General features: G+C 44.5%; 1 protein-coding gene across 2 annotated transcripts; it reads left to right on the forward strand.

The window, feature by feature from the left end:
• Nucleotides 1–367: 367 nt before the first annotated feature.
• On the forward strand, nt 368–23,203 carry LOC115199730 (mitogen-activated protein kinase 4). 2 transcript variants are annotated; one of them, XM_029762114.1, is made up of 7 exons: nt 368–721; nt 3,318–3,755; nt 4,003–4,591; nt 14,948–15,092; nt 16,034–16,195; nt 16,412–16,625; nt 19,970–23,203. In XM_029762114.1, the coding sequence occupies exons 3-7, from the start codon at nt 4,049–4,051 to the stop codon at nt 20,886–20,888; spliced, it is 1,983 nt and encodes a 660-aa protein (XP_029617974.1). In that variant the 5' UTR covers nt 368–721; nt 3,318–3,755; nt 4,003–4,048; the 3' UTR covers nt 20,889–23,203. The 2 variants fall into 2 exon arrangements, with proteins under 2 accessions (XP_029617974.1, XP_029617975.1); XM_029762115.1 differs by having other exon boundaries at nt 3,324–3,755.

Raw genomic sequence — 23,203 nt, forward strand, 5'->3', positions numbered from 1 at the left:
ATTGAGGCTGTTCTGAGAGCAAAAGGGGGTGCAACTCAATATTAGGAAAGTTAATCAGTTACATTCTGGACTTGTGTTCCTTCCTGGTATAACTGAATGGTTGACTGAAGGGCTGTGGTCTAAGTGAGATCATATGAGAATCATGAGTGACACTTCTATTCTCGGTGGAATTGGTTTTGGATTAAGGATACACATAGCCATTGTATTGCGTGCAAACATAGACCATTTCATAATTACATTTTGTTAGATATAGCTAGGCTATATCAGAGAATAGTTTTTTTTCCTTCTGCTAGGGCTAGGGGATGGCGCTTCAGCAGGTGTCAGAGACATTGATTGACAGCTGCGAACGTGACGTCATATCGGGGGGCGCCGTTGTGGAGTTTGTGTTTTAGAAGAGGTTACAACGCTCGGTGTGGGAAGTACCGAAAGAAAGAGAGCACCACTCAATAATTCATAGTGCAGCCTTCACCAGCCTGTGCGCAGACTACCGTAGCAGATAAAAAAAAATTGTGGTATCCTATTCCTAAATAAATACTTTTGTGCAAATTAGCGGATACCTGCTGTAACCACAATCTGGGTCACAGTCCCGCTGACTGATTCCATACTTTCTTTTTGACAGTCAAATAGACTAGGATAATTGTCGAAAACCTCCACAGATGTTTTTTTTCTCCTCCCATCTCTTGCGACAGGCTGCGATGTTCATCCTAGCATATGCTATATGGTGAGTGCTCTCTTGCTTGTGCATTTTGTAGTTTTCAATGGATGGGCCGATAGATAAAGATAACGCTACGCTCGCTGAGCAAAAGGCTGGCTACTGGCCCATGTTCATCAGAGGTTTTCACGTCCCAAGAAATTCGGGAATGACACTTTTACTGCATCTTTTCCTTTTTTGTTTTTGTTTTTACCTTTCGAGGTTTTGAATGTTTCTTGTTGCGATAAGGGCGTTACAATGTAGCCACCACCACACACAGTGATGCAGCCCGATGCATTGTGCTACAGTAGCCTAGCCTATAACCAACAACAACAAAAAACACTACATGACCAAAAGTATGTGGACACCTGCTCGTCGAACATCTCATTCCAAAATGGGCATTGATAGACAGTTGGTCCCCCATTTGCTGCCAACAGCTTCCGCTCTTCTGGTAAGGCTTTCCACTAGATGTTGCTGCGGGGACTTGCTTCCGTTCAGCCACAAGAGCATTAGTGAGGTCGGGCACTGATGTTGGGCGATTAGGCCTGGCTCGCAGTGGGCTTTCCAATTCATCCCAAAAGGTGTTCGTTCTGTATGGACCTGGCATTGTGCACGGGGGCGTTGTCATGCTGAAACAGTAAAGGGGCTTCCCCAAACTGTTGCCATAAAGTTGGTAGCACAGAATCGTCTAGAATGAACTAAGGGGCCTAGCCCGAACCATGAAAAACAGCCCCAGACCATTATTCCTCCTCCATCAAACTTTACAGTTGGCGCTATGCATTGGGGCAGGTTTGCGTTCTCCTGGCATCCGCCAAACACAGATTTGTCCGTCGGACTGCCAGATGGTGAAGCATGATTCATCACTCCAGAGAAGGTGTTTCCACTGCTCCAGAGTCCAATGGCAGCGATCTTTACACCATTCCAGCCGACGCTTGGCATTGTGCATGGTGATCTTAGGCTTGTGTGCAGCTGCTCGGCCATGGAAACATATTTCATGAAGCTCCAGACAAACAGTTCTTATGTTGCTTCCAGAGGGAAGTTTGGAACTCGGTAGTGAGTGTTGCAACCGAGGACAGACTATTTTTTTTACGTGCTTCAGCACTCGACAGTCCCATTCTGTGAGCTTGTGTGGCCTACCACTTCGCAGCTGAGCCGTTGATGCTCCTAGACGTTTCCACTTCACAATAACAGCACTTACAGTTGACCGGTGCAGCTATAGCAGGCCAGAAATTTGACAAACTGACTTGTTGGTAAGGTGGCATCCTATGACGGTGCCACGTTGAAAGTCACTGAGCTCTTCAGTAAAGCCATTCTACAGCCAATGTTTGTCTATGGAGATTGCGTGGCTGTATGCTTGATTTTTATACACCTGTCAGCAACGGGTGTGGCTGAAATAGCTGAATCCACTAATTTGAAGGGGTGTCCACATACTTTTGTGTGTATATATAGTGTATATTTTTAATGACTGTAATATTAGCCTATAAAATGGCCATAATAAATAACATATAGAATAACAACAGGTAACTGAAATTGATCCCATATTTTCTGTCATAGGCCTAGTGTTTCTTTGGCATATATTACAACTTCTATTACTTGTGGATCTACAGGCTAGACAGACTGGTTAATAAACATACAAATCAGTGGAGGCTGCTGAGGGGAGGACGACTAATGATAATGGATGTAACGGAGATAATGGACTGGCATCAAACGATGTGTTTGATACCGTTCCACTGATTCCGCTCCAGCCATTACCACAAGCCCATCCTCCCCAATTAAGGTGCCACCAAACTCCTGTGATACAAATACCTTAATCAACTATGTAATAGGCCTATAGACTTTATGCCTGTGTTACAAAAGGCAAAAAATGGGAAATAAAATGGACCGCAAGAAGCCCAAACAGATATAATATTTGACTTAAATGTAATAATTTCAAACCTTGCTTACATTTGTATAGAATCATATCTCTATGTGTGGGTATATTTTGTAACAGATTTCCAAATGTTTAATAACTTGGAGCTGTTTTTCCAGTATTTTATGTCAGCATTTTTACAAATATTATGTTTTGCTTGTATTTTCTACTGATGGGCTATGGCATAAAATCATTTTCTTGAGCACATTTGTCAGGTTTGAACTGAGTAGGTCTATATCCAAAAATATCCAAATGGAGCACATTCATTTTATAAATGATCTGGGCTTCAGATGTCAATGAATTTAATAGGCCAAACATGATCTGTTATTGTGTTGTGATATTTGTACCCCAGTAATTGCCTATTACCCCTTGTTATAATTATATAATATATCTAACCATTAAGTAATTTTAATGTTAAAAATAATAATTAGAATGTGGTGATGTCTAGATTTGTTCTTCCACTAGACTATGCTATGCAGTAGATGGGCTCTGACATCCCATATAAACATCAGGTAGGCCTATACATAAGCTATCTGTTCCTTGCATCTATTATATTAGGTAGGGATAACATGACACCAAGTAGGAGTCCTGTGTGAATGAGAGGCAATGAAAGTGAATTGTGCGTTATCACCATGCAGTCTACATTAAAATGCGGCACGTAGGATATCATCTTTGTTTTTCATGCATAACTTGCTTTATCTCCCCCCTCTGTCGCAGAAGCAGCAGGTGGTAATGGTGGCAAACAGCAGTATCCAGAGTCCAGAGGGAGGCAGGGCCATGCTACAGCTCTAGCCAGAGGCTGAGGGATTCCATGGACACTCATTAACTCAATGCCACAAAACCGGGATTGAGTGGGAAGTTTGGGAATATCGGCCAGGGGTGGACTGAATGGGCGGGTTACTAATTGACTGATAGACTGCTATGGAAGGAGCGGGATCCACTACAATCTCTGTGAATGTAACTCTCGGCTCATTTCCCCAGGGGGAGTTGAGCTGGGATCGCTCAGCTAGGATTAGAGACCAGTACCGAGTGTCTGCCTCTGCCATCCCATGCTTCTATCTGTAGCAGGCACAGTTGGGGCGTTGCTATGGCAACACGTGCCCTGCACCGGGGTGTAGAGTCTCATCACTTGCTCTACTATCTCTGATATCTGAGGTAGATGGAACAAGCTTGACTACTGTACACGTTGTTATATTCACTTTGTTCAAGAGTGATACACTTGAAATTCTATGGAGCTTATTCCAGGAAAAGCAATTCAATCCATGCATGTTGATCTATGCTATTATAAAACACATTTCTATTTGAAATAATGACCATTTTACAGATGGGATTATTTTCTTATGTGTATGTATGACTCCAGTTCCTTTTATTTGCTTTGTCAAATCATGTACCATCCTTTCAGATTTTTTTACCTCGTCATGCAATAACTGGTGGAGGTCCCCTGAGCCATGGCCAAACAGGACTCCCCACTGTTCCTCCACGGCTTTGACCTGGGGGACGTCTTCATAGACCCCCGGCCCCTGGGCAGCGGGACCACTGGTCTGGTTCTGTCCGCTGTGGACAAGCGCAGCGGCCAACGGGTGGCTGTGAAGAAGCTGGTGATGCGTGACGTGGTCAGCGTGAAGCACGCCCTGCGGGAGGTCAAGATTACGCGGCGCCTGCAGCACGAGAATGTGGTGCGCGTGCACGAGGTGTTGGGCCCCCACGGCCGCCCGCTTCATCGCGACCCGGCCCAGCTGAGCGCCCTGTACATCGTCCAGGAGTGCATGGAGATGGACCTAGCTCACCTGCTGGAGCAGGGGCCACTTCCTAGCGGGCACACCACTCTGCTCTTCTACCAGCTCCTTCGAGGCCTCAAGTTCATCCACTCAGCCAACGTGCTGCACCGCGACCTCAAACCAGCGAACATCTTCCTCAACACAGACCAGTTACTGCTCAAGATCGGCGACTTTGGCCTGGCCAGAATCGTTGACCCACACTACTCCCATAAGGTGAGACTACAGTTAAAGTGGGCTGCAGTTAGAAGGGAACAGCTAGCTCGGGGTCAGTATTCATAAAGCCTCAGAGTAGGAGTTCTGGTCTAGGATCAGGTCCCAGCTGTCCATGTTGTATTCATTATCTGAAATGCAAAATTTATCCTAGATCAGCACTCTTAAGACGCTTCATGAATTAGGGCCCAGGAGTTTTTCCTAACCATGTGACCTGACCAGAAAAAGCTAGGGAAAAACATGTAAGGCAGAGACTTAAAAAAACGACAATTGTACTGCATTTCTTAACGATACAGCATTCTACCCATATTAAGATGCCTCTTTGTGCATGTTTCTGTGTGGTCGTGGTGCGTGTATGAATATATCCTTGCATCAACTCTGTTGCCTTGTGTAGACTTTGATGATTCTCTGCTTTGCATAAATGGAAATGACTGCATTATCATCCGTCTATAGCTAGTGCTAGAGATGCGCTTTCATAACCTAACCCGATTTTAAGTTACCCAGTAATCAAATAGAATGATTTCCCTGTCTGTTTTTTGGGGATAAGCTTCTGGGAGATTCATGTGACAATGTACTGATCTATTGTACTGCTTTATTATTGTGGTGGAACACTGTAACACTAGTAGCCCAGCGAGGGCCCAGTGGAAGGGGAGCTTTGTCCTGGCCGGGCCCAGACCCAGTGATCTGATCTCGGGGCAGCACGGTGTAGACAGGGGAAAGAGATGGCTCAGGCTGTGAGCAGGAGTGTAGCCAAAATAACAATGGGCAGTGCTGTGCTCTGCGTGAAGTCGAGCAAAAAAAAGCATCTATGCTGCTCTTATGCAGTGGATTGTGCATAGTTGGGCTGAGACAGGCCAGCTATAGAGTAGTCAGTGTATCAACTACACATCTGGCCTGGCCTCGCTTACCCATTATCAGAGTATGGGTGAAATGTGTTAGTTGCAACAGCTGATTTGGACAACAAACCCTTACGCCTTTGTCAGGATAAAAATCAGGTTGTATGGATGCTAGAGTGAAAAGATGGAATAACCTGGGACTATTCCTATTAGGAAGCAGGAAAATAACCTTTTATGTCTCTCCTCTGAATCAACACAGGCCTGTCAGAGGAGTTCAGAGTAGCTATGTGAATAGACGTTGTTCGGACATAAGGGAACGAGGGGAGGCTGAATGGAACAGGAAGAGCAAGGTTGTGTTCCAAATGGCACCCTAATACCTACATAATGCCCTTTGGATCCTGGTCCAAAGTAATGCACTGTATTGGGAATGGGGTGTCATTTGGGACACAACCTTGCTCTCCCTGTTTCATTCAGCCTGCCTTCGTTCCCTCATGTTCGAACAACGTCTGTTCACATACAGTGCATTTGGAAAGTATTTAGACCCTTTGCTTTGAGACTTAAAAATTGAGCTCAGGTGCATCCTGTTTCCATTGATCATCCTTGAGATGTTTCTACAACTTGGTTGGAGTCCACCTGTGGCAAATGCAATTGATTGGACATGATTTGGAAAGGCACACACCTGTCTATACAGTGCCTTGCGAAAGTATTCACCCCCCTTGGCATTTTTCCTATTTTGTTGCCTTACAACCTGGAATTAAAATATATTTCTTGGGGGTTTGTACCATTTGATTTACACAACATGCCTACCACTTTGAAGATGCTAAATATTTTTTATTGTGAAACAAACAATAAATAAGACAAAGTCAATACTTTGTAGAGCCACCTTTTGTAGCAATTACAGTTCTTGGGATATGTCTCTATAAGCTTGGCACATCTAGCCACTGGGATTTTTGCCCATTCTTCAAGGCAAAACTGCTCCAGCTCCTTCAAGTTGAATGGATTCCTGCTGGTGTACAGCAATCTTTAAGTCATAACCACAGATTCTCAATTGGATTGAGGTCTGTGCTTTTACTAGACCATTCCAAGATATTTAAATGTTTACCCTTAAACCACTCGAGTGTTGCTTTAGCAGTATGCTTAGGGTCATTGTCCTGCTGGAAGGTGAACCTCTGTCCCAGTCTCAAATCTCTGGAAGACTGAAACAGGTTTCCCTCAAGAATTAGCGCCATCCATCATTCCTTCAATTCTGACCAGTTTCCCAGTCCCTGACGATGAAAAACATCCCCACAGCATGATGCTGCCACCACCATGCTTCACTGTGGGGATGGTGTTCTCGGGGTGATGAGAGGTGTTGGGTTTGCGCCAGGCATAGCGTTTTCCTTGATGGCCAAAAAGCAAAATTTTAGTCTCATCTGATCAGAGTACCTTCTTCCATATGTTTGGGGAGTCTCCCACATGCCTTTTGGCGAACACCAAACGTGTTTTCTTATTTCGTTCTTTGAGCAATGGCTTTTTCTGGCCACTCTTCCGTAAAGCCCAGCACTGTGGAGTGTACAGCTTAAAGTGGTCCTATGGACAGATACTCCAATATCCGCTGTGGAGCTTTGCAGCTCCTTCAGGGTTATCTTTGGTCTCTTTTGTTGCCTCTCTGATTAATGCCCTCCTTGCCTGGTCTGTGAGTTTTGGTGGGCGGCCCTCTCTTGGCAGGTTTGTTGTGGTGCCATATTCTTTCCATTTTTTAATAATGGATTTAATGGTGCTCCGTGGGATGTTCAAACTTTCAGATATTTTTTTATAACCCAACCCTGATCTATACATCTCCACAACTTTGTCCCTGACCGGTTTGGAGAGCTCCTTGGTCTTCATGGTGCCGCTTGCTTGGTGGTACCCCTTGCTTAGTGGTGTTGCAGACTCTGGGGCTTTTCAGAGCAGGTGAAAATAAATATATATATATATATATATATATATATATATATATATATATATATATATATATATACTGAGATCATGTGACAGATCATGTGACACTTAGATTGCACACAGGTGGACTTTATTTAACTAATTATGAGACTTCTGAAGGTAATTGGTTGCACCAGATATTATTTAGGGGCTTCATAGCAAAGGGGGTGAATGCATATGCATGCACCACTTTTACGTTTAATAAATAAATAAATAAATAAATAAATCATATCACTTCATTAATTTGGACTATTTTCTGTATGTCCATTACATGAAATCCAAATAAAAATCTATTTAAATTGCAGGTTTTAATGCAACAAAATAGGGAAAATACCAAGGGGGTGAATACTTTTGAGGTCCCACAGTTGACAGTGCATGTCAGAGCAAAAACCAAGCCATGAGGTCGAAGGAATTGTCCATAGAGCTCCGAGACAGGATTGTGTCGAGGCACAGGTTTGGGGAACTGTACCAAAACATTTCTGCAGCTTTGAAGGTCCCAAAAACACAGTGGCCTCAATCATTCTTAAATGTAAGCAGTTTGGAACCTGCAAGACTCTTCCTAGAGCTGGCAGCCCGCCCAAAATACGTAATTGGGGGAGAAGGGCCTTGGTCAGGGAGGTGACCAAGAACACAATTGGCACTCTGACAGAGCTCCAGAATTCCTCTGTGAAGATGGGAGAACCTTCCAGAAGGACAACCATCTCTGCAGCACTCACTCCACCTTTATGATAGAGTAGCCAGACAGAAGCCACTCCTCAGTAAAAGGCACATGACAGTCCACTTGGAATTTGCCAAAAGGCACAAAGACTCTCAGACCATGAAAAACAAGATTCTCTGGTCTGATGAAACCAAGATTTAACACTTTGGCCTGAATGCCAAGCATCACGTCTGGAGGAAACCTGACACCATCCCTATGGTGAAGCATGGTGGTGGTGGTAGCATCATGCTGTGGGGATGTTTTTCAGCGGCAGGGACTGGGAGACTTGTCAGGATCGAGGGAAAGATGAATGGAGCAAAGTACAGAGATCCTTGATTACAACCTGCGCCCAGGACCTCAGGCGAAGGGTCACCTTCCAACAGGACAAGAACCCTAAGCACACAGCCAATACAACACAGGAGTGGCTTCGGGACAAGTCTCTGAATGTCCCTGAGTTGCCCAGCCAGAGCCCGGACTTGAACCCGATCAAACATCTCTGGAGAGACCTGAAAATAGCTGTGCAGCGACACTCCCCATCCAACCTGACAGAGCTTGACAGGCTCTGCAGAGAAGAATGGGAGAAACTCCCCAAATACAGGTGTGCCAAGCTTGTAGCGTCATACACAAGAAGATTCTAGGCTGTAATCGCTGCCAAAGGTGCTTCAACAAAGTACTGAGTAAATGGTCTGAATCCTTATGTTAATGTGATTTCAAATGTTCAAAAGATTTCTAAAAAGTGGTTGCTTTTTGCTTCATCATTATGGGGTATTGTTTGTAGATTGATGATGAAAAAAATATTTTAACATTTTAGAATAACGCTGTAACGTAGCAAAAATGTTGAAAAAGTCAAGGGGTCATTACTTTCTGAATGCACTGTCGCTTTTCCTCAGTCCAGACAGCCATGTACATAATATGTACCTAGCTACCTCTCTCTTTCTCTGAGTGGAACAGAATGTTCAGTACTGAACTCCTCTGACAGGCCTGTGTTGATTCAGAGGAGAGCGATACAGGCTGTGTCCTAAATGGCACCCTATTCCCTTTGTTAGGTTCTAAACAAACAGTGTAAAAATTCAAACTAGATGACTAGGGAAAGCTCAAACCAAGTGTATTCCCCCACTGGGTCAAACAGCTGCAAATACAAAGACATGTTTACACAAGCACATATATTTATACCCTCCTACGAGCCGGAGTCAAGTCCTTGCACTTCTACACAGCCAATACATCTCTGTTGCTAGTCAGGAACTTAATTGGTTCCTCTCATTGGTGTAGCCTCCTGCTAGAACATTCATGGATGTGTAAATGTATGTGTGTGACAGGACTGACTGTTCCTCCTCACTGCATCTGTCCTGACCTTGGCCCAAATTCCTCACTCCTCCCTACTCCACGGCTGTCCTACCTTATCAGTGACTGAAACCAAACTGTTGCCCTTTGCCCCCCTCCTTAGGAGCCATGAGATTTACCAATACCATGTTTTAACAGATTGTAAACTTTCTGGACTCCCCCTTCCTCACTCAGTAACTTTCCATACACCTACTTCTTATCCACCCTCCATTGACCCCAACAAATACCTTCATTATATATGTAAAATAATCAATAAGTTCTATTATGTTAACATGAATAAGTGTATTTCAAGCTAGACTCCCTTAGTTTTGAATAGTAACTCCATACTGTTCAACATATAAACTTTGAAATGACTTAGAAATCAACTGAGTATGTTTATACCTCCGAGACTTATGGCCTCTGATTTATAATCACACTCTTATTCCCCCTCTTGTTGTACAACTGATAGTGACATTTCAGCTGGAGCTTTTGACTTTCTCCATTTCCTCCTTCGGGTTCCTAAGAGAGTTATAGCAAAAGACGTGAAAAGTAAAAGAAAACGCAACATGACAATTATTAGTAATGCATTAAGCAATGCATAATGATATTTGCAAACAAACCAAAAAGTTTGATAACATGACGATTCCCACTCTGTCTTAGCCTGGCTTCTTCCAGGGTTCTAAAAAACCTCCTCATGCATTCATCCAGTCTTCCCCTGTTAGGCCACAGGTTACAAAAGGTGTTCCCACACCATATCATCCTCACTTCAGCCCCCCCCACCACTAACACTGCCCATGATGCATACTTCAAGATGCGCCGTAGTTCAGTTCCATGCTGTTACTATAGCATGCTTCACCACTACTACTGCTCCCTCTGTTACTGTCCTTACAGCAACTGCCATTTAGAATAGCTATTACATTGAATATGTTTCCTGCTCCTGATCTCCTATTGCCTTTTGTGGTTCACCGATTAGATCTAGAACTAAATCTTTCAGATACCCCTTACCTGTTTCCCAATTCCTACCCGGTTTTCTAGCCACCACCATCTCCAATGACATCCAATGTTCTGCTACAGTCGGTATCTGTGAATAATACTTCCATGCTCAGGTGAGGTACACATCTCTCATCCCAAGGCCGATCTACACCCCACCCCTTTGTGAACAGCCTCGTTACAGTGTAGACTTTGGGTCCTAACGGTTGATAAGCAGCAACCTTCTGACACCTTCCTGTTACCGTCACTCGGTCCCAATACTGGCGGTTAGGAATGGTGGAGAGATTAGTAGCGTTTAAAAAACAGCAACGTTTTACCCCTTTATCTCCCCAATTTCGTGGTATCCAATTGTCTCATCGCTGCAACTCCCGTATGGACTCGGGAGAGGCGAAGGTCGAACCTCCTACAGAAGGAGGTTCAGAGCAGGGAGAGAGCGCTACAAATGACAAGTTCATGCAACCAACAGAAAGAGAGCAAACCATGGAACAAGTCATGCTCCTCCAATGACATGAAAACAAAAAGACCCAACATGCCATCTGCTGCGGCACTGCATACAGCCAGCCAGAAGGAACAAAACTGTCTATTCTGTGACAGTGTAGACCACAAATCAGAAAACTGCCCTGACCACAATATTACTACACGCAAAGAGAAACTAAAGAAAATGGGAAGATGCTTTGTATGTTTAGGACAGAAACACATAGCAAAATTCTGTAAAGTCAAAGATGTGTCATGTGCAACATGTGGAAGCAGACATCACATTGCTGTGTGTACCAGTAAGAGGAGTGAGGTGCAACCTCCTACTGTTTCTACAGATGCTGTTGTTTCCTCAGTTATTCCCCATTCAGTGAAGATGAAACCAGATGGACAGAACACTGTGTTGCTACAAACGGCAAAGGCATGGGTAGAAGGCCCATCGGGCAGGAAGATCGCTCGTTGCTTACTAGATGGAGGCAGTCAGAGAAGCTTCATACATGAAAACCTTGTGAAGGGCTTGAAGCTACCAGTAATCAGACAAGAAGCACTCACTCTTCACACGTTTGGCTCCTCTGCTCCAGCAACGTCCCAACGCAACATAGTGAAAGTCATCTTGGAGAATGTCTGGGACAAACAGCAGAGAATAGAGAGAGAGGCAATTGAAACTCCACAAGTGTGCACAGCTGTGATGAAGGTTCCTGGTGAACAGATTCAACATGAGCTCATGCATTCTGGGAGATGAGTCTCTGGGTATTATAAGCGAGAAAACACAGAGGAAAACGAGGCTCTACAGAAGTTCGAGGAAACAACCACCTTCAAAGATGGGCGATACCACGTGGAGTTGCCATGGAAACGAGAAATGCCAGAACTCCAAGACACGGTTTGAAGGTCTGAAGAAAAGACTGAAGAAGGATGTGACGTTGTACAGCAGATACAAGGAAGTAGTAGAGGACTACTTACAACAGGATATGGCAGAGGACGTGCCCAAGGACAACGCATCAAGCGCAGACAACGTAAAATACTACTTACCTCACCATGCAGTACTCCGAGAAGATAAGGTGACGACAAAACAGAGTGGTGTTTGATGCCTCATCCCATGAAGATGGCTGTCCATCCCTCAATGACTGTCTACTCACAGGACCGAACCTGAATGTGGATCTGCTCAGCGTTCTGATAAAGTTCAGACTACATGAGATCGCATTCATGGCAGACATCAAGAAGGCTTTCCTGCAGATATCCCTAGCAGAGAGAGACAGAGACGCCGTGAGATTTCTATGGCTCACCGGCCCACCAAGGGGAGAAGATGAAGAGGAGCTGCGTGTGCTGAGGATGAAAAGAGTGGTATTTGGAGCTTCCCCAAGTCCATTCTTGCTGGCAGCTACAATCAGGAAGCACCTGAAACAATATGAAACAGAACAACCAGAAGTTGTAGAGATACTGAGAGAGTCACTCTATGTAGATGACTTCATTGCAAGTTCACACAATGTTGAAGAGGCTTACCTTGTGACAACAACTGCAACGCGAATGCTGTCGATTGCAGGCATGGACCTCTGCAAGTGGATGACCAACTCTCCTGAATTGAAAATAAAATGGGAGAAGAGTATGACAACTGACCACCCGTTGACGCTAGAAACACAAGGAGTAGTGCTGAAGGTTTTAGGTTTAGTTTGGAGACCGGAAACAGATGACTTTGTGTTTGACCTCAGGCCGCTACTGAGCATTCTAAATCAAAAGGAAAACACAAAGAGAAGTGTTCTGCAGTCGTCTGCACGCATCTTCGACCCTCTTGGTTTCCTGACCCCCTTCACCATCAGGATCAAGTGCATGTTCCAGGAAATGTGGGAGAGGGGACTCAGCTGGGACGAAGAATTACCACCTGATCTGACACGAGAATGGCAACAGTGGTGTTCAGAACTACCCCAGTTACACCAGCTCACCATACCAAGGTGGTACAGAACAGACATGCGACCACAGAACAGCCACACCCTGAAACTACACGTGTCTGTGATGCAAGTGAAAGGGCTTACGGTGCAGTAGCTTACTTGCAAGGTGAATCACAAGACCGGGAAACAACAAGTCTAGTCGCATCCAAGTCCAGGGTAGCCCCACTCAAGAAAATGACGCTGCCACGCCTGGAGCTCATGGGAGCTGTGATTGGAGCGAGACTAGCAAACAACCTGATGACCACACTGAAAATGGAAGAAAAACAGATCAAGATGTGGACAGACTCGATGATCGTGCTACATTGGATTTGCAGCTCAGCTCAGAAATGGAAACAGTTTGTCGCGAACAGAGTGACGGAGATCCAGTCCTTGACCAATCCAGAGTCATGGTCACATATTGAAGGGAAAACTAATCCAGCCGACCTCCCTACAAGAGGACAAGGGGAGTCATTACTTTGAAGATAGTTATTCTATAGAGAGAGGCTGACAGGCCAATGCTCACTAGTCCTTGTTTGGTAAATGTGGAGGATGCATGATAGTGCCACCATTTGAAGAATATTTCATCCTAAATGTAAAGTTGCAAAGACCTTAGCAGCAGACACAACAACGAAAAGACGTCAGGGATTTGTCGTCAGCCTCCGACGTGGAGAGGAATTTGACAGGCTGTTTGAATTGTTCATATCGTTTCAATTGACCTGTGAGTGTGCCGCTGCGCTCGTGAAAGTAAGCATGTCAGCCTGTGACAGAGGGTTGTCAGGTTTCCTTAAGCATTACGTTTGTTTTCATTATCAGTGCCAATCTCTCCTCAATGGTGCTATACCATTTTTTTTGTTGCCAAATTTGTCATAATGACAGATGCTTTGATTTGAAGTGCTAACAACGCCTAACAACATTTCGTTACTGTCAAATATAGACATAGGATGTGTCCCAAATTGAATCGTATTCCCTATTAAGTGGACTACTTTTGACCAGGGCCTATAGTAACGGCAACAATGCACCTATAATTGTAAATCTGATTTTTGGAACAATCAGTGACTGACTAAACTGTGCTTTTGGACAATAAGCAGAGATTTGACAGGTTGCTTAGTCACAGAAGAGGGGCTGCAGCAAAGGGTATAGGAGGAGGCCTAACTGAATCTCTCCGCCTGCTGAGCTAACCCTATTTAATTATTAAACACCTGGAGAGTGGGAGGAGGTGAGAAAGGAGAGAAGGATGGAGGGTGTATGTGAGAGGGAGGGAGGGAGGAGTGAAACGAAGGAGAGTTGGAGAGAGAGGGGGAGGTTGTGTGGTCCTAAGGCTGTCTCAGCTGCTTCTCATCAAACATTGAACAGTGCTCCGTTAACCATTGGCAGAGAGTGGAGGGACAGAGAGGACAGGGGATGCTTGCCTTGCACTGGGGTTGTGTAATGCAATAATCAAATTCAATTCAAGATCCTGCAGAGGTTGGTCGCAGTGGATGTTGGTCTCAGTCCAGTGGCTGTGTTTTTCATAATCTCATCTCTCTACGTCTATCAGGTGTGTGTGGGGTACCGGAAAAGTCACCACAAGGATTGTAAAACATGAAAATTCTCCCTCATGGGGACATTTCCCTGGTCGCCATGAAGACGAAGGCTATTTTAGGCTTAGGGGTTAGGTTTAGGGTTAGGGGGACAATTATAGTTAGGTTTATGGTTATGATTTTGAATGGAAATCAGTTTCAAGTCCCCACAATGATAGTAAAGCAAATGATTTGTGTGGGTTTAATGGATGTTCTAAATAAAAAAAGAGGCGATAAAGTGGTGAAGTCGTGCTGCTCTAACGAGATGAAGCCGGTGCGTCATTAGGCAGAATAGTGAAAGAGGACCACTTCAAAGGAGGAAGGTGCAGTAATACATTTTCACAAACGCTTTTTCTCTGACATTCTGTTCCACCATACTTGGATATATTTCTCAACATTGTAACTGACATGAAGAAGAATACTGTCTTGTATAGCCTACCCGTAAAGTGTGAGCGTAAACAATTGGGGGCAGCTGTAAAAATGCCCTCAAAATATCTTAGCAAAAGAGCCATTAAAAATGTACAAAGTTAGAGAACCTTCTACGTATTAATTGACTTGTTATGCTTACCCTGTGTGTGCTGTTGTCTGTGTGTGTTGGTCAGGGCTACCTGTCAGAGGGCTTGGTGACTAAATGGTACCGGTCTCCACGCCTGTTGCTCTCTCCCAACAACTACACCAAGGCCATCGATATGTGGGCAGCTGGCTGCATCCTCGCAGAGATGCTAACGGGACGCATGCTCTTTGCAGGTAAGAGGTCTATTGAAGTGGAGAGGCGTGGATATGAATATGATATGAGAGATTTAATGATTCAGATAAACTGGGTAGTGCCCATTTTGTTTTTATGCTGTTGGGCAGTACAGTATATTTGTCTGTCCAGGATCTTTTTGATGTTGTGAAGAGATGGTATACATTGTTTACAGGGATGTATAATACAGAAATGTCCATTTGCATGTCTGTTCTCTATCCGACCTGCTTAACAGTGTCAATAAGAGTAATTATTAGAAGCAAAATGATCCAGGATATGGGTGTCTCCCAAATGGCACCCTACTTCCTATGTAGTGCACACATTTTCTTTTTACCAGGGTTAAAAGTAGTGCACTATAGGAAATAGGGTGCCAGTTGGGACAGAGCTGAGCTTTTATGCTGTCTCGCAGTGACAGTGTCATTATAGCTCCCACTGCTGTTACGATTACACTGGCTGAAGTTGAAAGAAAAACCGATCATTTGGAGACTTGAACAGAAACAAAACAGGAAAAAAATGCTTTTTGTGCTCACATTATATAAGCATTTTAAGACAGTTTCTTTAGGCTTTTGGTGTCATTGTTTAATATTAATTTGGTCATGTACAGATACTGAATAATTAGGTCTGGATAAAGGTATGTGGTCCATGACCTTGTCAGTAGCTCGTTAGTCATGAGGGTGCAGCTTTTCTTTTCCCAGTAGCCTGCTCCAACCATCTTAATACCAGTCTTTAAAAATACTTCTAAGTTAACCTCAATTTCAACACTAGCCTTTAACAATTTCTTAACTTCTACCACAGAAATACTTTCGGACAGTTAAACAAGGCACCTCCATTTTTCTTCATGAAAATGACCTTTTCTAGTTTTGGAATCATGATTTGATTGATATGCTTCTTTACTCCTGGTACTCTGTGTCTTCCTGCCTGATTCCTCCTGGCTGCTCTGCAGGAGCCCACGAACTGGAACAGATGCAGCTGATCCTGGACACGGTGCCTGTGTTGAGGGAAGAGGACCGCCTGGATCTTCTGCAGGTCATGCCCACTTATGTCAGCCATGGCTGGAAGGTCAAGAGGTCATTTAGGGAGCTGGTCCCTGAGGTGGAGGCGGATGGTGAGGGTGTAGAATTAGATGGAGCCTTTGTTCTCCCTTAAACGATAACTGTTTTATGCTAAAAATTACGAACACACGTGTCTAACTAACTTGTTGCCTACTATTCCTAGAGAAAAAAATATTTATTCCTGATGCGATATGGCATTACTTGCAGCCATGTATGCACATAATTTGAAACCATTTTCTATTCTCCGTTCACGTCTCTTTCTCCACTAGCCATTGATTTTCTGGAGCGTATCTTGACCTTTAACCCCATGGACCGGTTGACGGCAGAAGCGGCCCTGTCCCATCCCTTCCTGCAGCAGTACTCATTTCCTCAGGACGAGCCCATGTCGCCCCAGCCCTTCCGCATAGAGGACGAGCTGGATGATAGCCTAATCACGGAGCCTGGCCACAGTCACAGCCAGGCCTTTAGCTCTCACTGGGACAGGTGTGTGTCTAGCCTGGTCCCAGATCTGTTTGTGCTGTCATGTCAACTAGTGACAAGGAGTTGACATGATAGCACAAACAGATATGGGACCAGGATAGTGTGTGTCAGCCATAGAGATGCATCTAAACTCAGCAACAACAAAACAAAAAAAGTCCCTTTTTCAGGACCCTGTCTTTCAAAGATAATTTGTAAAAATCCAAATAACTTCACAGATCTTCATTGTAAAGGGTTTTAACACTGTTTCCCATGCTTGTTCAATGAACCATAAACAATTAATGAACATGCACCTGTGGAACGGTCGTTAAGACACTAACAGCTTACAGACGGTAGGCAATTAAGGTCACAGTTATGAAAACTTAGGACACTAAAGAGGCCTTTCTACTGACTCTGAAAAACACCAAAAGAAAGATGCCCAGGGTCCCCACTCATCTGCATGAACGTGCCTTAGGCATGCTGCAAGGGAGCATGAGGACTGCAGATGTGGCCAGGGCAATAAATTGCAATGTTCGCACTGTGAGACGCCTAAGACAGCGCTACAGGAAGACAGGACGGACAGCTGATTGTCCTCGCAGTGGCAGACCACGTGTAACAACACCTGCACAGGATCAGTACATCTGAACATCACACCTGCGGGACAAGTACGGGATGGCAACAACAACTTCCCGAGTTACACCAGGAATGCACAATCCCTCCATCAGTGCTCAGACTGTCCGCAATAGGCTGAGAGAAGCTGGACTGAGGGCTTGTAGACCTGTTGTAAGGCAGGTCCTCACCAGTGATCACTGGCAACCACGTCGCCTACGGGCACAAACCCACCGTCGCTGGACCAGACAGGACTGGCAAAAAGTGCTCTTCACTGACGAGTCGCAGTTTTGTCACACCAGGGGTGATGGACAGATTTGCGTTTATCGTCGAAGGAATGAGCGTTACACAGAGGCCTGTACTCTGGAGCGGGATTTATTTGGAGGTGGAGGGTCCGTCATGGTCTGGGGCGATGTGTCACAGCATCATCGGACTGAGCTTGTTGTCATTGCAGGCAATCTTAACGCTGTGCGTTACAGGGAAGACATCCTCCTCTCTCATGTGGTACCCTTCCTGCAGTCTCATCCTGACATAACCCTCCAACATGACAATGCCACCAGCCATAGTGCTCTCTCTGTGTGTGATTTCCTGCAAGACAGGTATGTCAGTGATCTGCCATGGCCAGCGAAGAGCCCGGATCTCAATCCCATTGAGCACGTCTGGGACCTGTTGGATCGGAGGGTGAGGGCTAGGGCAATTCCCCCCCAGAAATGTTCTGGAACTTGCAGGTGCCTTGGTGGAAGAGTGGGGTGACATCTCACAGCAAGAACTGGCAAATCTGGTGCAGTCCATGAGGAGGAGATGCACTGCAGTACTTAATGCAGCTGGTGGCCACACCAGATACTGACTGTTACTTTTGATTTTGATCCCCCCCCCCTTTGTTCAGGGACACATTCAATTTCTGTTAGTGACAAGTCTGTGGAACTTGTCCAGTTTGTCTCAGATGTTGAATCTTATGTTCATACAAATATTTACACGTTTGCTGAAAATTAACATAGTTGACAGTGAGAGGAGAGGTTTCTTTTTTGCTGAGTTCATATAGTATTATGTCATTCATTTCTATTTAATTCTATGGTGTCAGCTAAGATTCACACAGAGACACATAGCAGCAAACAGACTTAGTGAAAAACAACACAGCAAAGCAACAGAAAGAGATTATGAAAGGAACTGTGACATGCTGTGCACAATAAATACACCAAAGAAAAGTATAAATAAAGTTGAGTAAGATGTAGCTGAATAAAATGTTGCATGGATGTTATATATAGAAGCTAATTCATTCTACTCTTAATTAAATCTCCCGGCAGACACTTAACCTGAATGCTGCTGTTGCCCTCTTTAAGCCAAGTTGTTTATTCTGTTGTAGTACATTCAACAAAAATAGAAACGCAACCTGCAACAATTTCAACGATTTTACTGAGTTACAGTTAATATAAGGAAATCAGTCAATTTAAATAAATTCAATAATCTATGGATTTCACATGACCGTGAATAGAGATATGCATCTGTTGGTCACAGATAACTTAAAAAAAAAAAATTCTGATCCACGCCCCTGTCAGTATCTTTTGTGACCACCATTGCCTCTTGCAGTGCGACACATCTCCTTTGCATAGAGTTGATCAGGCTGTTGATTTTGGCCTGTGGAATGTCCCACTCCTCTTCAATGTCTGTGTGAAGTTGCTGGATATTAGTGGGAACTGCAACACGCTTTCGTACACGTCGATCCGAAGCATCCCAAACATGCTCAATGGGTGAAATGTCTGAGTATGCAGGCCGTGGAAGAACTGCTCGTCCACACGACGCCATGCACGGTCTGCCATCTGCCCGGTACAGTTGAATCTGGGATTCAGCCGTGAAGAGCACACTTGTCCAACATGCCAATGGGCATCGAAGTTGCGCATTTGCCGACAGAAGGCAGTTACGACGCAGAACTGCAGCCAGGTCAATACCCTGGTGAGGACGACAAGCATGCAGATGAGTTTCCCTGAGACGGTTTCTGACCATTTGTGCAGAAATTCTTCAGTTGTGCAAACCCACAGTTTCATCAGCTGTCCGGGTGGCTGGTCTAAGACAATCCTGCAGGTAAAGAAGCCGGGTGTGGAGGTCCTGGGCTGGCGTGGTTACATGTGGTCTGTGGTTGAGGCCGGTTGGACGCACTGCCAAATTCTCTAAAACAATGGAGGCGGCTAATGGTGGAGAAATAAATTCAATTATCTTGCAACAGCTCTGGTAGACATTCCTGCAGTCAGCATGCCAATTGCACATGTGTGACAAAACTGCACATTTTAGAGTGACCTTTTATTGTCCCCAGGACAAGGTGCATCTTTGTAATTATCATGCTGTTTAATCCGCTTCTTGATATGCCACACCTGTCAAGTGGATGGATTATCTTGGCAAAGGAGAAATGCTCACTAACAGGGATGTAAACAAAATCTTGCACAAAATGAGAGAAATACGCTTTTTGTGCGTATGGAACATTTCTGGGATCTTTTATTTCAGCTCATGAAACATGTGACCAGCACTTTACATGTTGCGTTTTATATTTTTGTTCAATATAATTTGTAGTGTCTACCAGGTGATTTCAGTTTCGTATTAATTTCTTTCATTTTGTGTGTGTGTGTGTGTGTGTGTGCACGTGTGCACGTATGTAGACAAATTAGGAGAAAATGTAATGGTATAAAGACAACAAACATTTTCTTCACAACAATAGATCGAAATGGCAACTTAGATGTTTCATTGACAAGCACTTTGATTCCACTGTGCAGGTATGAGACCAGCGTGTCATCAGACTTGTGCTGGCAGCAGCAGGGTGGGTGTCAGTGCTTGCCTGGGGTCTCGGAGGTGGGTGACCCAGAGGAGGAGGTCCTGAGGGATCCCAAGGCAGGCTCTAACCCCTTTTTGGAGGAGGCCCAGGTGGACCCTCGCAAGTATTCCAACAGCAGCTCTGCCGAGCGCTTCCTGGACCACTCCCACTCCTCTCTGGAGCGTGCTTGTGGGGGCGGGGCCTATACTGAGCTGGACTGTGACCGTTCCTGTGACTACAAAGTGGGCTCTCCTTCCTATCTAGATAAGATTGCGTGGAGGGAAGACAAACCGCAGCACTACTCCGAGCCCAAACTGATCCTGGACCTGTCTCACTGGAAGAGGAACAGACAGCTGTCGGTGCCTGAGCCTAGAGGGGCCAGTGTGGAGAAGCCGCCTGTGGAGGAGCCGCCTGGGGACCTGTTCCAGGAGATATCTCGGTGGGTGGAGAGCACTCAGTCTCGCCTCCACTCCCCCAGCCTGCCCCAGGAACCCCTGCCTTCACCCCTGCTGCCCCTCTCTCCCACTCCCCTCCCCGCCCCCCTCTTCCACTACTGTTCGCCGGTCCTATGGCCCTCAGCTGGACTGAACGACACACTCAGCCCACCTGGCTCATCCCGCTCCCCTCCCTCTCTGTTGCCCTCTTCTCCTCCGTCAATGTCACCTCCGATTCCTTCGTCGATCCATGAGCGCCTCCAGATGCTTCCCTCCAGGGGGCAAGGGGGCCCGTTTGACCTGGATGTGTTCATCACAGCCTTGAAGCTGTGTGGTCAGAGTGAGGACCTCGGTGGAAACCCAGACGAGGCCAAACAGGCCAACATCAATGGCGTATCCAGGCTTCCAGAGCGCAGACCACCCCCACGTCAGACTCCCAACTCCTGAAAGGAGTGAATGCATGTAGAAGGGAAAAAATTAAGTTGCACATGATTTAATGGGTACAGTTGTTTTTTCCTTTACCCATAAATCATTGGGGTGTGCGACTTTCTTTAATTTCTTTCATAAGTAAGCGTTGCCTTGACACTAACTAACCCTGCTCACTTCAACTAGTGGTGCTGCTCCTATGTTCAGAGCTGATTTACTGTATGTTACAAGAATAAGAGGAGAGTGAGGTGTGGATCAAGTTCCATTTGGTACTGTACGAACAACATAAGCTTCTGGTGGTTTTGCTACTGCATACGGTATGTCAGTGTGGTCACTGCTGTAAATGAATGTACGTTGTACAGTAGCTAACCGAAAGGCCTATGTTTCTTCAAAGCAGCGATGTGTACTCATTACAAGAATGCCTGCAAATGAACATTTGGTTGGAGAGAGGAACTCCCGGGTATTCCATAGCAGAATAGGTTGAAGAGAAAGCAATCAGCTATTTTTGTTTACATTTTTGTTGAAATGACTCTTTTAAACATAACCCTTTTGGTTGTTAAGATATCTTCCGAATGTGAGTAGCTATACAGTAGGTCTTCCTGCAGCAAATGGCTATTTAGAATTATACGAATATCTTCCATTTAGTGGGAAGTATTTCCTATAAAGAAATGGGTCTGAATGTATTTATAGATCCACGTCTTAGCATGTGAACAGTTATCTCTGGTCCAGGGAGTTAGCGCGTGTTCCTCCAACAAGGAAAGTGTTAGTGGAGAAACGCTCACTAATGACCTGGACCAGAGCTAAAGAACAGATAAAGGGAGATGGCCCCTGGGAATCCTAGAATGATGTTGATACATTTGAACGTTTTACTGTTAACAATTGTATACATTGAACTACTGTTTCTTACAGCATCTTCCAGATGCCTGTAATTGTTTGTTGACAGTTTAAGGTACAGCTTTTGTGGATTTTCTGTGTGTTATTATTTATCTGAAAAGGAGTGCTCTCACAGTAATACAGTAAGATATCTGTCTAGCTTTTGCACACCCATGTTCTCATCACAGGGAGATGTAAACAGAACAGTGACAACCCTGTAGTCAGCCTGTAGCTGATTATCATCACCAAGCTGACATCAGAAAGCCTTCGGAATAGTCATGCACAAGGACCAGCAGCTAAAAGGTCACACACTCATCAAGCACTCTAAACTCCTTGTTAGTGTCCCAAACTACACCCTATTATTCCCTATTCCCTTTTGACCAAAGCCCTTTGCGGATTAAAGGCACAGTATGGTGAAAAACATGAATTGCCTGTGTTTTATATATATTTCTACAATATGAGGTTGGAATAATACTGTGAAATTGTGAAAATTATGATGATGCCCTTTTAGTGTAAGAGCAGTTTGAAAAGACCACCTGAAAGAGTTCCAAACCTCTCTGCCAATAACAGCTAGTTTCCAGTTTTCCCCTCCCCACTCCCAGATAGTCAAGCACAATTCTTGCTAAGAAGCTATCTTTGTTTATTTAAACATTTTCAAAAAATAAACAATCCCAGTAAGGTACTTAATTGTTACCCATAAATTATTTGATATTGAGATAAACATGGCTGCATTGGACCTTTTTAAGGTTCCATTTGGGACACAGCCCTTGTCTCCTGCTTTTACCATTGTTCCTACTAGTCAATGACAGCTAACATTCCAAAATGGTTGGATTTCATAATGATATTTGAGTCATGAGCAATTAATCTCATTGCACAATATCACCTGGCATTTTAAAGGGGACACAATAAGCAAGCATCGTCAATTCTGGAAATTGCAGGGTGCAAACTGTTTTCAGAGCAGTGCATTGTCATTTTAACATACAAAAAAAAGCACATTGGACAGGCACTGCCAGGGACCAGGTTCTTAAAGGCCAATTAGGCTTCATGTGCAGTGTCAGATGCTATCTGGGCAAGTCCATGTTATTTTGTTGGTAAAATAGGAGTCTGCAATAATATCAGTAATATCTTATTAGATCTGATGTGCTTGTTGAGACAGAATTATGTTCCTTTTAGTCTGGGAGTCGGGTTATGAATGTACCTCAGAATAGGCCTACAGGCTTTTGCACACCCAAATAGGCCTATGCTTCCAGCTCGCTGAATGTAATAGTTTTGCATGGCTTGATCCTTGATGAAAACTATCAAATGATTTTAACTATATAAATTGTGGACCATCTTTATTTGAGGATGTCCTGGTTGTATCACATATAGTAGAATCTGCAGCTTTCACAGCTGAAATCAATTTACACTATCCCTTTTGCAGTTCCTCTTTTGCTGATCAACTAAAAATAAAAGTTTACGAAACA

Source organism: Salmo trutta, chromosome 9 (genome assembly GCF_901001165.1).
Source record: "Salmo trutta chromosome 9, fSalTru1.1, whole genome shotgun sequence".
NCBI classification, from domain to species: domain Eukaryota; kingdom Metazoa; phylum Chordata; class Actinopteri; order Salmoniformes; family Salmonidae; genus Salmo; species Salmo trutta.

Excerpts from the sequence above, each read along its gene's own strand:
- LOC115199730 (XM_029762114.1), top strand. The coding sequence starts at position 4,049 with ATGGCCAAACAGGACTCCCCACTGTTCCTCCACGGCTTTGACCTGGGG. Across the intron at positions 4,592-14,947 it reads ACCCACACTACTCCCATAAG|GGCTACCTGTCAGAGGGCTT; the intron begins GTGAGACTACAG and ends TGTGTTGGTCAG. Across the intron at positions 15,093-16,033 it reads GGGACGCATGCTCTTTGCAG|GAGCCCACGAACTGGAACAG; the intron begins GTAAGAGGTCTA and ends GCTGCTCTGCAG.